The sequence below is a fragment of the Falco naumanni genome, chromosome 4 (assembly GCF_017639655.2).
Source record: "Falco naumanni isolate bFalNau1 chromosome 4, bFalNau1.pat, whole genome shotgun sequence".
NCBI lineage: Eukaryota > Metazoa > Chordata > Aves > Falconiformes > Falconidae > Falco > Falco naumanni.
In genome coordinates this window covers 15659631-15676017 of record NC_054057.1, presented here as the reverse complement: position 1 = coordinate 15676017, position 16387 = coordinate 15659631, and the positions used below count along the sequence as shown (strand labels likewise).

Below are 16387 nucleotides of genomic sequence, written 5' to 3'. Positions count from 1 at the left end.
TCAGTTCCCACCACCTGGGTGTCAGCACGTACCCTACTATGTGCCAGCTCTTCACCAGAATGAAGATCCCCTCTCCCCAAGCATCACATCTCCACCCATCTAATTTACACAGGAAGGAAATCTAGAACAAGATGTGGTCCTTTCTGGTCAAGTCTCCAATCTGGACAACTGTAAGACAGCGTTATTAGCTGTGCAGTCCTGACGTAGCCTGTGGGAGCTCCTCCACAGGGGCTAACATCCCACACAAGCACACAGCCTGTGGGCAATGTGTCATGGATATTACATACTAGCTCGAACGTGCTGCCCTAGACTTGCAAACCACACTGGAGAATCCACACAATAAGCCAATTAGAAGTCAGTGTTGGCTTCATGTCTTCAGTGAATAAAATCACTCCTTTACAAATAACAGATTCCAGTTCAGTTCGTGAAAAAACAGCTGTTTCTCACTGGTGATTTAAGTCCCTTTCTTCAAAAAAGAAAAGACTCTAATACATGAGTAGACACTGATTGCGGAAGCCTTACAGGTGAGCAATACATATTCCTGCCAAATTTAATGGAACTATTTGCTGCTTTTTTTTTTTTTTTCTTTCAGAATCCATGACTAAATCCTTTAAGGCAAGCAAAGATGCTATTAGGCGACTCAGGTGCCAGAAGTCATCTGCTCAGTGCCTAAAACACGGATTTAAGTCTCAAAAATGGTTATTCCTAATAGTAATAATGAAGGAATCAGCCACGCCAGCTTAAAAATTTGACGCTTGGCAATATACTTATTTTATTATAAACACATAGATACCTTCCCTAAATAGGGTCCACTTCAAACAATTTTAAGCTGCCTGTGTATTACATCTGAGAGAGACTTACTACTGTGCACACTTAGCATCCTAATTCCTCAAGGTTCAATAAAAAAAGTCTCACTTAATTTCCTTTTACTTGAAACTATTCCCCCCTCCCCTAAGATAACATTAGTAAAGAATATTTCTAAGGGAAGGTGCAGTGATCCATCAAACCATGTGAGAAAATTCAGATTACTAGAGCCAATATCTTAGTAATTAATATAAACACATTGCCTGAACAAAGGCCATTAGAAGCTATGAATATATGAATCTTCTCTGAAGGGAAAATATTCCACACTTGAAATACTTTGTTAAATGAATGAGTTCATCCAATGATTTCCCTGCCACTCCAGAACACAAACCAATTTAGTAACAAGTTTTAGAGAGCATTTTATAAGGGTTCTGTAAACTCTAGGTACTACACTGCAAGGAGTTATTCTGTCAATCTTTTCTATAAGCAACCGTGACAAGAGGACCTAAAGATTTGTGGTTATGGATTCTCTTTAAGCTCTTAAAAAAGACTGAACATTTTATCTACTAATTATCTCAAATATCCTGGACTTTGTACTTGCAGAATTGACTCAGCATTCTACTAAGAACAAGCTACATAATCTTTCAAATGAAATAAAACTTTATTTACACATTCTTCTACTTTTGCTGGTTCTGGCTCAAATATCAAATTTATATATAACTAGGAATATTAAGAATTAAATAAAGAAGAGCTGATGTTTCAATTTTTGATAAAAATCTCTGGATAGGTAACAGAAAGAATTTAGCTGGTATTCATTTTCTATAGGTGAAACTTTCATTTTGGTTATGAAATGCTCAGGAAAATAACCTTTCAGTGAACTGAAATTTCACAACACAATTTTATTCAATTCAATCAAAATCCTATGAGGATGTTAACTTTCTGATCTACAAATGCACAAATATTTAATGGACTTACCATTTTATTGATGATACCAAAGACAAGAAAAAAGTAGCAACCACAGCATTCCTGCATTTATCTCAAAATGAAGGCAATTAAGACCATTTCTATTTCATGCACAATGACCAAAATTCTATTTGCTGGGCCAGTTTTCCATTTAAACAAATTAACTTGTGGATGATAGTTATAGGAACAAAATATATACACAAATGAGTATCATTATAACCTTTGTTAAAAAGAACATCACATATCAAACCCAATGTTGCTCCCTTCCATACTCAACAGCTCTCAGTTCTTAAAAAGTAGAATCAAAAGGGATTGAAATACCTACTTCCCCACACAGACTGCCCAGGAACAAACAGCCCTTGCATGCCTCCCTCTTTTGACTGTCCTCCAGCTGAGTCACTCTGTCCCATCCTCTGTCCAGCGACAGAAAGAATAAACATCAGCAAACACCTCTCCAGCCTCCAAATAAAAAGCTAGTTGTCTCTTCACTTTCTATCTCAGAGTCACTCTTACTTTTTGGGATAGAGCTTTACACTATCTTTAGAAGTAGGTTACGCTGCATCTCAGACCTTCCTTTTCTTTTTCAATTTAGGCCAGACCCCTTTGCATTCAGATAAAGCTTCTTTTGAGAACTGTAGAGAGTATATGAAGATTCATTCCTACCTCCCATCAATATTTTTTTATCCATACCTAGAAAATTCCTGAACAAAACTTACCTTTTGTGTCTTTTTTGACATTTAAAGCAGTTACTTCGGTCTCTTCTTAGTTTCTTTTTGAGTCTTCTCCAAATTTTGGAGTTTTGAGGCTTTCCAGTCAAAACTGATTCAGAGCTCCCTTTTCTGCAGAAAATTCTCAAATTCTCCTCTGCATTTTGTTCCCTCTGTGCCTTACTGTATTGATTACCTGCCCCCTTGTCCTGGTTTCAGCTGGGATAAAGTTAATTTTCTTCTTGGAGACTAGTGCAGTGCTGTGCGTTGGATTTGGTATGGGAACAGCGTTGATAACACACTGATGGTTTTGGTCATTGCTGGGTAGTGTTTGTATTGGGAGGGGACACAGCCAGCTCAGCTGGCCTGAATTAGCTAACGAGGTATTCTGTACCACAGGCTATCATGCTTGGTATATAACCGGGGGGAGGGGTGGTTGGCCAGGGCTGCCAGTCATTGCCTGGGGACTGGCTAGGCATCAACCAGCAGGTGGTGAGCAGTCATATTGTTCATCACTGGTTTTCTTTTCTCCCTTCCTTTTGGATTTCATTCCTCTTCCCTTCTCCTTCCTTTTCATTATAACTGTTACTGTTATCTTTACTATTGTTCTTTTGGTTTTATTTTATTTCAGTTATTAAACTATTCTTATCTCTACCCTTTAGTTCTACATCCCTTTCTGTTCTCCTCCCCACCCCTCTGGGGGAGGGGTGAGTGAGCAAGCACCTGCATGGCACTTAACTACCAGCTGGGGTTAAAACACCACATCAACACAGGTGAACATATTTACTAGAAGTTGGCTCAACACACAGGTTCAAGTAATGTATTAAATATGCAGGCACTAGTTAACGCTTTCTGAATCACTAGAAGATTTACATACTGTTTTACTATGCTCCTAAACTAGAGCAAAATTTGTTTATACCAAGTTCCAATATATTCCAAATATCAGAAACTTCACATTTATTTTCTTGAGATAATCTCAAACTGTTTTCTGAATACAAGCATCACCATCTCTACCGGTGAGATAATGGAACTGTTTCAGGAAATACTTCATGCCTGGAACCAAGATTCTGAGCTACTGCAAGACCCTTTTTCATACACCTACAATGCAATGCATGCCAAGATAGCCCAAGTGTAGTCCCCAGAGTAGGATCATATTTAGTCTCAGACCGAAAATCCTTGCCACATAATTGAGATAATTAGCTTGAAGAGAGGAGTATACGGGCTGTTTTCCTTCTAGTTTGTAATTAGCATGACACTCCCCCTACACCCTCCAGTTCAATGAGAAACATGTTATAAGGTGGGCATTTCTGTGCAGAGCAAGTTTCAGAGCAAGGACAGACTTTGGTCTCACTTGACTCCAGGTCTCCACTCCAATCTGAAGAAAATCATCTGACAGCTTTTAGTAATGCATATACTCTATTTTAAAAATAGTATTTCCATTTTAATTCATATTTATATATTCTGTATTTCCTAGAGAAAAAAGCATTGTGAAGATAGATGCGAAAATAAGCTTCTCCATAGAGATTTTAAGATTTCCTTCCCACTCTCTCTCACAGAGAAATGATTACCTGTCTGGCATGGATAGAACTTTGGTCCTCAAACTATAAGAACACTAGTCAACTAGCAAGAGACAGTCTCATTTTGGGGGAAAGCACTGTGTTTCTGGTTATAAACCAGCATCCATTCCTCTACCCTTCTGTCACTTACTTAACGTAGGGGTGGGGAACAATTCTCTCACTTAGAGCAGCTAAGTATTTACAATTATTAACTTTTGAGTACGACACATTAAAATACACTGTAACATTATTAGAATAATGTGAAAGAAAAAAGATGACTCATCATTACTATCCTCATCTTGTGTTCATGCTTTTCATCCCTCTACTTGCAGATGTTATCAAATGTGCCTAACACAGAAAGCCGCCTTTACGCTCACGTGCAAGTCAGTTTGACATGATAAGGCCTTATTTGACCAGAAACTGTATAAATTAAGTTCTAGGCCACATCTGGCCCACAGGCTGTAGATTCATCTACTTTGCTGTAGGACAGCAATTTAGAGGCGATAGCCCCTGGGTGGGTCATGGAAGACTAACCCATCCCGTACTATTCACTTTCAGAAAGTTACATGCCTTTCCATGTGATCTCAGAACATCTTACATGAGGGCACAATATCCGAATTAGACAAAAAGATGTTGCTGTTAGAATTTTCTGACTTTATTAACAGAACAAAGAGGAGTATTTAAAACACAACCCAAAAGCTTGGGAAAATTTGTTTCACGTCAAGAACAGCCAGAGGCACAGTATCAGAAACGACTGTCACACAGAAGTTGTGTTTGTGTTGTATATGACAACATACTAAAACCTAGGACAGAGATGCTGGGCAGAGAACTCTAGCAGCAGTTAATTGTTATTCCTCTTTTTGTTTTACCATTTAAACATAACAAGCGTTGTTAAAACAAATACATTGTCAAAATGGATCGAGTATCAAGTTATTCCCCATTACACAAGCAATATTATACTTACTGAGGCAGCAATGAATCTCTAATGAGAGACAGAAGCTTGCTGTTCGAGTTGAGGCTCTCCCCTTTCTCCTCAGCCATGACCTCATGACTTAAAAGCAGTGATGTGGTTTCTGAGAGCAACCGCAAGCTGAAGAGTCTCCATTCCACTTGAAAATAAAGGTGCCAAGAATGTGACCACACTGAAGTCTAATTAAAACAAAATGCTGAATTCATGGAAACTGCAGCTGATGTGCTCATATACTTACCATTTTGACTGTGGACCAAAGAAACTAGCGGTGGGAGGATACAGTCTTCAACCTAAAACAGAGAATTAGAAAGATCTGGCTTAGATTATTCACAGGGGAAAAAATAGAACAGAGATACACTATCGTCTATGCTTATTCCACTGCCAGTGCCCTTAATCAAAGAGATGAATAATCATGGAAATTCATCCATAATCACACTTACAAAGCCACCAAGTTCACTTTTCTCTGGTAAGCTGTCATAAAGTTACAGATAGTACTGTACTTTTATACAGAGAACAGTAACTCTGGTATAATTCATTGAGAGTGAATTTTAATTTAAAATACAGAATTAAATGCAGATATATGATATTAAGAAAAAAGTATTATAATATCTATTAATCCTAAAGTATTAGAATATCTATTAATCCTGATGCTTTAATCTATAAACTACTCATCAAACAGGTCAGAAGAAATATCCTTCTAAAACAAACCTGCATAGAACTAAAATACATCAGGAAAGATGTAGTACCTCTAATGAAACATCCTTAAGCTTAGTAGAAAGTCTGGATAACATTTTAACTTCTTCCATTCTGGTAATACACAGTCTTCCATATACAGACTTAATATTTGAAATATAAAAAAAAAAATAATCCAGTCAACTCCTTATTGTCCATGAGTCTGTTACAGGACTAGTCAGCTTAGTTCCATCTGAAATCAACTTATAGCAAACTAGGCTATAACTCAGTTTTATATATCTACTATATATACACAAAACCAATGTATTATTAGTATTCACTGTAAGATAATGAATTGTTAAGTCTTAAGTCATTGGTAAAATATAATTCATTTATTTTTGCATCATGGATACAAGCTTGTCCTTGGATTTATTTATACAAATAAAATTACTGTGTAAATTGTCACTCCACTGTGGGCAGGATCTGGCATAACAAGACTGTGTTATAATCCTCCATGTGTTTTCTTTTAGTGATTAATACTAGAAGATAGAATTTCTCTATATTTATGCAGCTAATAATAACACACATCTATAGAAGCTGAAAGTATGTATGAAAAGGGGTCACTAAATGAAGTTAGCCTCTAGTCAGCAATAACTACAATTAGCAACTACTCCATTGCTAGTTGGTGGTCTCTGTTAATTGAATCCCTGACATTAAGGTATTCATTTAGTCTAGCTTTTTTTACTTCTGAAAAAACTACCAAAAGATGCCATTTTTTACATACTTCCAATAAAAGAAGTAAAGGACTCTGCCTGAGGTATGGAAGTCAAACTACTCTTGCAAGGTCAAATAGCTTTTATGCCTATATAGATAATGTATGACTGATGTAGTGACTTCTGCAACACTTTGTAATTTTGAAACATTTCATGGTCTTTTCAGTTCATATGTAATAAGAGAAATAAAAAAACTACATTGCATTCCAGTGACTCCAATAGTGCAGGTTTCTAAACTATTCTACAATGGTAATTTATCAGTTATACCATACCTGAGAGGTAGGATAAAAAGCAAAATAACGTATGTACTTAAGATCTTTCAGTCCAAAAAACCAGTTCAGCCTAAGTACTCAGAATATTACATGTCACTCAGAAGCAGCACTGACTCAGACTAATACCAGTTAAGATGGCAGTATACAGCAGTATGATGCAACTTCAATTTCTAAAACTTCAAATCTTCTTTCACTTTCATCTAGTACTAACAGTAGCCTTTCCACACTAGCAAGTGTAGTTGTCAGTCATAAGTCTTTTCTAAGATAAATATGTTATAAAGTGTCATTGTAAAGAAGATTCCTTAGTTCTTAATAAAAAGTATTAGCTTTCTCCGACCTTCTTCTAACACAAACATCAATTTTGGCAAATGAACTGTTTAGAATGGAATCCTCCATAGCAGGTGTTTGCCTCATGTCAGTTCAGTGTGGTGGGGAGATCAACTAAATGAAGCACTAATTCTATGGAAAATTCGTTATATAAGAGCATATCCGAATGTACGTTCTAAAGGGAGAAGCAAGTATTAAACTGCACATGAACCTTAAATCAGATACTTCCTAACTCTGCAACCCTCATCTTCCCTCCATCTCATTTTTACTAAAGTGTACACAAATTTGTAAACAAGATACTAACTACGAAAATAATTACTGAGGTGAAATAAACGGAAGTGTAATAGTACATAAGATATTTTTAATGAATTCACCAGTGAATTGCACAAGTTTCTGTAAGTTACATATAAAGAAGCATGGCATTAGTATTTTGACATTTTCTAGAGGGATTGAAATAGAATACTTAAACAAGGATTCATTATTTCTTCTTTTAAATGACTGCTGACATATACATGGAATCAAATCTCCATATATGCATGAAGGTAGTCAGATATTTCTCTTGCCTCAATCCTTATCGCTAGGATTGATTACAAAAAAAACCCCACTCTTTAAAAATGGAAATACTCTTCTTCAAGTCTAAACAGATTAGATAGTTTGAATATGATCATAGCTATATCTGGGTTTGCACCATCTTCTAAACAGCCTGATATTCAGTTCATGATAAATCCTTAACTGCACAAAGCCACCACTGTATGATTCTGTAATGATGGCATTCAAAGGCTGTGCTGCCACAACTCTGCTGTTATCAGTACCCAAAATAGCAACAAAGTACTGGAAACTTCCATACATGCTACATTCACATCTCCCAGCTATAATACACATGTACATAACCAAACAAAAACATAGCTCAAACCTGGTAATGCTGTTTCTGAAAATAGCAAAGGAGTAGAAAAAGAGTAGAAGAAATATACCAAGCATAAAGCACAACTCTATTTTCCAGTAAAGTAATTCTTGAGTTAAGAAACTTCCTAAGCTGATGCTGTATCTGAATTTTGGCATTTAGTAATGCTTACTAGCCTTTTCTCCTATATGTTTTTATACATTATAATGTATTTATACATTTAGCATGTGTGATACCTGTGACACTGAATTCTACACTTCAATTATGCCTTATGAAAAGACACCTCCTTGTTTCTTTTAAAGCAGCTAACTTGATACCCACCTATTCTTATTTTATGAAAACCAGGAACAATTATTTCCAATTCATCTTTCCCATGCCATTCATAATTCTATACTCTCAACTCTTTTGTTGCCAAAGCAGAAATTTTTACCTACTTAGTCCCTCCTTGCATCATCAAGCTGTACTTTTTCTGGTTAAGCTTCATTCCCTTTGAGAGTGAATGACCCCAACTGCATTCCGTATTCAAGGCTTGAGGGCACCATGGGCTTACCATGGCACAGTAATGTTTTCTGCTTTTTTGTCTGATCTTTAACCAGTCATTTCTAATAATCTGGTTGTCTTTCTCATTACTGCTGTGTAAAAAACTCATTGTCATAGAAAAACAATGCTAAAAGATCTCCAGAACAGTTACAAGTAGTTTAGAGCCTGACACTGCATATGCATAGCTAGAATGGGTTTCCCCATTTGCGTCACTTGACATTTATCAGTATTGAATGGCACATAATTTTATTGTCCTTTCACTCAATATCTTGAAATCTTCTGCAACTCTTCTGTCAGTTTTAATTTTCACTACCATGAATAATTTAGTGTTATCAGTCAGTTCTGAAACGTCCCTATTCATTCCCTTTTCTGGATTAGTTATAAATAGCACATGTTGCAACACAGAACTTCGTACAGCACCATTCTTAATCTATCTATTTTAAAACTGATCTCTATTCTCTACTTAGTGAATTTTAACTAGTTGGAAGAAGTTGCTCTGTCAGGGGGTAAGAAAGAAGGGCCACGGATGGATTTGAAGAGTCTTTGACACATCATTTTGTCAAAAACTTTTTGGAAATCCATGTATACTATCCAAATCCAAAAAATATCTCTCCATAACATTCACTGAATTCTGCAAGGAAAACTCTACTAGTGAGATATGAGCACGGAGCAAAAAGCTTTTCTACAGTATCTTCTTTCTTACAAAAATTCTATCTTTTGAAAACAAGGCACAATTTTAAAAGAAATTCTTCTCCAAAGTCTGTATGTTAATTTAACCTTCAAAAGAGAGAGACAAGCCACAGTTTCAGAGTAGTTAAGTATTCACCAGCTACTAGGAGGGGCTTGAAAGAGAAAACTGCTAATTTCAGTCCTTCTCTGCTTGTCTCAGCTGTTCAGGAGATGTTAGACACAAGGCCTGCACACTAAATACACGTGCCTGCTTTGTTAGAAAGAAACATCACCTCAGCTTTACTTAACCTCACCAAGCAAAGTCCAAGCTCCACAAGTATCCACTAAAAAGCAGTTATAACACTGCAAGGGCTCAGTGTGGAAAGATCCAATACACTGAATCCCTGTTTAGCTGGAGGTACGCCCCTAAGAATGATGATGGAGAATTAAAATTCCATTCCCTTGTGCTAGTCAGCAAGGATGAATTCAACTATTCAACATATACATGCAACCTCGGTGTATTAATGAACTAGCATATAACCAAACTTACCCATTATCCCCTACATCTTAGAATATGGCTTAACCTTCTTCTCAAGGCCACAGAACTGACCTTTAATATGGTTAACATTACTGACCTAAAAAAAAATATCTCCCTTGATTAAAACTGAGTCTCAGAGCTCTTCGAATCAGTGCTTAATGCCAAAGTCCTGACATTTGATGTTACGCTGGGTGGACAGAAAAAGTAAGCAGGCTTAAAGCCTGGTACAGTAGCATCTGTGAAACATGCTGTTCTCAAGTGAAAATAAGACCCCAGAACTAAACTTGCATAAAGAAACCACACTATCTCACTCCACACAGCTATCGTAGCCAAACTCGCAAGTGACTAAGCCCATTGCTTTACTTCCAGAGATTTTTCTAGCAATATCTGGTTCTTTTCAGTGTGCAAATGTTTAACTTACAGCTACTGACAAATATCTTCTCCTTATCCACTATTCAAAGCAGAATGTACCAAAGCAAAAACCATCAGCTCCCAAACCCTTTTTTTCTACTGACATGTAAGATCCACAACATTCAACATCACCTTGACATTTATTCTCATTAAAATTCCACATACAATGTTACTGCTGAAAGTGACCATGGAATTAAGATCATGCTGCCTTCAAATTTCTTGATGAATCTGCTGGAGGCACAGCATGCTCCTCAATGTTTTAATATTGCCAGTAATCTCTCAGAATGTAATAGAAAAAATAATCTAATGCACGATAGAATGAACTGGGGAGAAGAATGACATTTCTGTAGGGTTTTTTTAGAAGTCTTCAGAATATTCACTGAGTTTGTGGGTTTTTTTCTTTCTTCTGGGTAGAGACAGCACTGATTGACTGGCTCAATATGTCATTTAGTAGAGAACTGGTTTCACAAAAAAGTCTCATGTCATGTGGATTAGCTTAATGGACAGAAAGCCACATGGTATCTAGAATTTTAATCTACTTGAAAAGGGAAAGTGATTGAAGAAATGCTGTACAATATGTTCATATAGTCATACCCTACACTGACAAAATTAGGGTGTCAGTGTTTAGATCAGAGCACCCTGTGGATGAAGAATACCACTGATGCTGAATCAAGAAAAGACCAAGATGAGCAGAAAAAAAATCACTTGCAGAAGTTTCTAACCCTTGGGTTGTCACCTTTGGTGAAAATAATAACTCTTGTATTGTCAACCAGCAGATTTCCATGTCACACTGCTTTTCCCTTGACTTCCCACCAAGCAACTCATCATGTTTGGAGTGCTTTTGTTTTAGCCTGATTTCTTAAAGCAAGTTTTAAAACCTTGAGGATGAGAATCACTGCTGACAACTTTTGCCTCAACCATAGAACTTTCATGGTTTGGGTAAAAGATCATCTGTGCAGTATACAGATGCTTTTGGGGAGCTACAGTACAGAAAGGACTCCCACAGGAACTGCCTACCATTAGGAACCTCATCACTGCTCAAAGTTGCTCTCAATTAACACAAGTCCTCTTTTCATGGCGATAAATATACTTAGAGAAAAGGAAAACGCAAATGATACAATCAGCACAGAATTCTTCCAGTTAATTATACCTAAACCTTTACCAAAATTTGAAAATAAATATTATAACACTTACTATCTGAATGTAATGAATATTTTTCCATTTTAGGTATGTGAAGGAAACAGGCAATTGAACTTGTGCCAGTTTAAGAATGAAATTACTGCTCATTACTGGCTTTCACTTCAATTAATTCCCCTTGACTTTATCACACTTAGCAATATATAATACCTCCCACATCAGTCCCCACAGAAATTACTCTCCTCAATAACTGACTGCAGATTGATGCTAATCAGAAATTTGATCACAAAAAATCAATTTATTCCATCTTCTTTTTCAAGGTACAAATACAAAGGCAAATCTAACACTAACTAAAAAAGAACAAGCAATTCTTTTCTTCTCAAGTGAAAAAGAACCTGAAACATTGCTCTTAAGTTCTTATTAACTTAAACAATTTCCACTGTAGCTAAACTAAAGCCAGAGCTGGAATGAAAAACTGAGTGGTTCTGCTTGCTTAATATAACCTCACATTTTAGTAAACTGTTTAAACTTCACTAAAAATTTACTTGATTTCTGTTTAGAGATTTTAAAGCAATGTCACAGTTGCAGTGGAAAAAAATGCATCCTCTCAAGAAGGTTTTGGCCTTCCTCCCACCCCCTCCATAAAATGCTGTTTGTAACCAACTTTGTCTAAATAAGCAATCCAGGCTTCACAGATCAGCGCAGGATACACATTTCTCTTCAGTAAAAGAGTATCCTATTAACCACTGTTATACTTCAGTATTGATCTGGAAGCTCAAACACGTCTTGCCTCAACTTTTTAAAAAAGCACCAAGTTCCACTGGGTGCTGGCATTTATATTCATAGATTCCAGTCATGCTCAGCAAGCAGCAATTAGAAGATACCCCTTGAGTAACAGCAATTCTAAAAATAGTCTGTATGCATCACAGAAGATGAAGTACCACTTTCCTCTAAAGTAATGTATGCTGTATATTCAAGTATAATTAGCACACTAGACTTCATAAATAGTATTAAACTAATTACTGTTTGCACCACTAGTGGCAGATGTGGTTAGAGATTATTAATTACAGTGGACAATTTCTTGAATTTAACATACCCAATACAAGGCAATTTCTCCACTTCATTTTGTGCCTGAATGGCTATTTGCTGAGTGTCAGGTAGGCTTCTAAATTAGGAAGAACCGTTATTTATGAAAAGAAGTGCATGAAGGAGCAGATTTTCTTTCTTAGGAAAAAAAAAAGTCTTCATTGACAAGGATAGATTTATTTTTAGTTAATAAATATATACCTATTCTAAATCAGGGAAACTATTCTACAGCAGTGGTATGTGTCACAAATATACAAGCACTGGACAGGCAGGAAGTTTTATCTCGAGCATAAGGTTAACCAATGTGCTCAGATGGATTTTAAATAAACAACTAAAACTTTCAACATATGTGAGATGAAGTAAACTGTTCCCCAGAAATTTAGATACTTACATAAGACTCACCTACTGCTAGTAAGGGGTTACTTAAAAGACAGTGGGATAGTCATTCCCTGGCTTCAGGACACCATTCCACTGAATGTGGGGATGGGAGCAGGGAAAGAAGAGTCGTAAAGGAGAGCTGTCTCCTTGGTGCTATTTTTTCAGGGAAGAACCCCCAGACCATTAAAATTTAAACAGTTAGGGGAATTTTATTTAACATGCTGACACAATTTATTACAAATGCGGTAAATGCTGATGGACCTCCATAAAAAATGGCACATATTTCTGTCAATATAAGACACACTGATAACTGACAGAATTAAAATGATTATTTTTAAAAATTGAGATGATTCTAGAATGATAGTGTCGTAATACAGTCATAATACAGTGACTTGCACGCTGACAGGCATGTAGGGAGATACCAATAGGCATTCATACCTCACCTACACTTACATTTCTTTTCTAGACCATAATTTCCCGTATTACTTGAAAGTAAATTGAACCGTTCGGTTCTGTATTATTTCCCTTCTTCCTATTAATTGGCTAGATTTTTGTGCATAAGGACCATTTCTTGATTATCACTCCTTTACGAGCATTAATGAAAATAAATACTAAACTTATTTAAACTCCAATTTGTATTTTTTATTAATTTTACTATTTTCACTTATTAAGACTTTATAATACAAGTACTTAACTAACACACACCCCCAAACAGGATTCAACTTCTAAAAACACATGATTTCTAAGATCGCCCGTTCTTATCTAGCACAATCCCCAAGATCACTCATTCTTAAGTATTACAATTTACTAATGCCTTTCTTGATTTAAGTGCTATATTGCGTGTGCCCTTAACCTAACACCTATACAAACACATAAATTTCATTTTCAATTAAATGGCCACCCCAGTAAACATGGTGGAAATTCAGGTACAAAAATGCATTGGTACAGGTTACAATTTGTCAAACACTGATACAATACATTCTGACCTCCTGATTTGCTAACAGCTGTTTCATAATGTAATTGTTCTGCCTTTAGTTAGCTTAGCTGACAGTAAATAATCTAACAAAAACTTGAAAGAAAACAAGTCATAGTGATATAAGAAGCTTACAGTATGTGTGTTTGGTAATTGTAATGCAATTTTTAGTAAGCAATCTGTTATACTTAAACAAAAAAAACAATCAACCACCATAACTGCTATTGATGACCTCATCAGGAAGGGTATTGAAGGAATGGGATCTTCAACCCTCAAAAGTGGTCTTTCCAAGCTATGTTAAAAGCATAATGACAAATAAAGTGGTGACATTTTCACTAATATATAGCAACATACTTACTTTGAGGCTGAAGAAAGACATATAGAATCAAGTGTTATATTTACATGAAAACCATTTTAAGAACTGTTATTTCTAAACTTTAAGCCGTTCTTATTCTTCCTCTGAATTCTCAACTAAATCTAGTAAACTGAGTCTGAATGCCTTGCTGCTTCTTTGAAAATTAAATCTCTCTACAAACAATAAGGATTTTTTTTTCCATCAAACAGAACCACAACACATTTTAAACATATTGTAAACAGTTTCTAAACCTTCAAAACATTCTATTTATCAATGGAATTAGGCCTGTTAGCCTACAACTATTTAATTTGTTGCCAGACTTACGGTCAAGCGATAGGTTGTCAACAACACAGGATGCTGTGTTACTGCTTCAAAGGTTGATAAAGTAATCTTAATCAATTCTTCTGATGCAGCTTGCCCTATTGGTAAAAATCATATTACTTTATAAAATGCAACAGTTATAAGTTGTATATAAAAGTACTGCAATATCATAGGTTACCTTACCTATTGCTCCATCCAAGTTTGTTTCTCCGGAATCTATCGACCTGATAAAATTCTACAGAAGAAGCAGCATTTATGTTAAAATACTTTATAAACAAGAAGTAATCATGGAATAACTACAACATGAAATTCTTTAAGGGACCATGTAAATACAAAATTTTAATGTTCCTACATTATGAAAGACTGAAATCATTAATGATCTAGCAGTTTTAATCTTGCAAGTCTGTAATGCTGCTGGACACTTAAATGTAGACTACAGTAAGGACTATTACTCTGACTAACGTCAGGAATGATAACATTTCCAGATAAAAAGACAGTAATTAAATGTACAGAAAACTGTGATTTCTTAGACTACTTTGAACTACCTTGGACATGGCTGTGTTAAAGTAACTCATGAAAAAAAACCAAAACCCTCCAGAAAATGCAATTTTCTGTTATTTGTACCATCTTTTTTATTTCCATGCATACTACACTCACTATGAATACAGTTAGACACAGGAGAACATACAAAAATGCATAACTTTCTATTAAAAATCACCTAAATTAGTCACCATTTTGAGGAACAGAGACAATGAAATATTAATAATCTGGGTTAAGTAAATATTGTACAATTAGACCCATTATTCTTTTGCCTTTAAACGTTAACTTCACTCCTTTCACTTCCATGCATAGCTGTTTATTTCATAAGGAATGTAAAAGACACATAATTAACATTTGCTAAAGAAGGAAAACTTCTCAGCAGAATTTATAATATGCTCTTTTTTACTAATGCAATATTTAAATCACAGATAATTTATGATGGATAAAAATCTTTCCCATTTTCAGTTTGCACACATCTATTTATACTATGTCAAGCATGAAGAAAAATGATGCTGGTTTTCTATTGCATAATCAGTTGAAATTTTGTTATATATTGAAATGGCAGAAGTGTCTACGTGGGTTATCTTCTCAGTATGTAAGAAACATCTGAAAGATTCTTCTCTAATTAAAAAAACAGAAGCCAATTATATATTTCATAATTTAAATGCATCTAAAAAACATAAAACCACTGCTTGTATTAAAAAAAATAGTTATTTTATCTTCCTGATAAACTGAAGAAAATTACAAGATATTACTAATCAACTTGTTTTGGAAGAGAGTAAATTTTTTTGTTTGCTCATTTACTTTCACACCTAACCATAGTCTCAAGACCAATTTGGAAAAATCAATATAGTTGGTGCAAACACCTTTCTGGCTACTAATGCTTATTTCCTTAATTTTATATTAGAAACACAACAAGAAGATGTATTTATTAAAAAAAAATAGTAATCTGAGTCTTTTTAAGCAACAGAGAGGAGTAGTGTGTGTATTTCACTACAGGTGGGGCGGTGCCCTATTGACTGCACTAGGAGGTTACTATTAGCAGCGCTTTTGGGGCAGAGCATGTCCTCCATATATTTCTATTCACAACTGAAAACATGAAAGGACTGTTCCGACTCCCTCTCAATTTCTTTGCACAACACTACTGAAAATTACAGTGATGATGAAAATAACTTCAAAGCAGCAAGAAAAAAAATCTCAATGAACAACAGTTACAGTAAAATAACTACTCTTTTCCTTCCAGATATCAAGCACACATCTTTCCACTCCTACTCATTTCTTATTGTTAAGAGTAAGATTTTTTTAATAAATCGAGGGTGCAACATCACCAAAAAACCTGAAAGACTGACTTGCTAAAGTCTTAGAGGTCTCAATCATAGCACAGTACTTTAAAAAACTACAAGCTGATGACTGAGTGTCCCTTTATAGATGTCAGTGGGAATGTTGCCAACCCCAAATCTCCAGAGTAGACTGTTGTCTGATAGAATGGATAGC

At 35.6% G+C, this 16387-nt stretch overlaps 1 protein-coding gene across 3 annotated transcripts in view; it reads right to left on the bottom strand.

Annotated features, from left to right (window-relative positions):
- The window catches only part of ULK4 (unc-51 like kinase 4), a 246219-nt gene that overhangs the window by 139610 nt on the left and 90222 nt on the right, over positions 1-16387 (bottom strand). For all 3 annotated transcript variants that reach the window (XM_040589959.1, XM_040589958.1, XM_040589957.1), the window contains exons 26-29: positions 14537-14588; positions 14357-14451; positions 5239-5290; positions 4995-5139 (exon numbers count right to left, since the gene is read on the bottom strand). In XM_040589959.1, coding sequence (XP_040445893.1) covers positions 4995-5139; positions 5239-5290; positions 14357-14451; positions 14537-14588 — 344 coding nt within the window. The remainder of the gene's footprint in view (positions 1-4994; positions 5140-5238; positions 5291-14356; positions 14452-14536; positions 14589-16387) is intronic.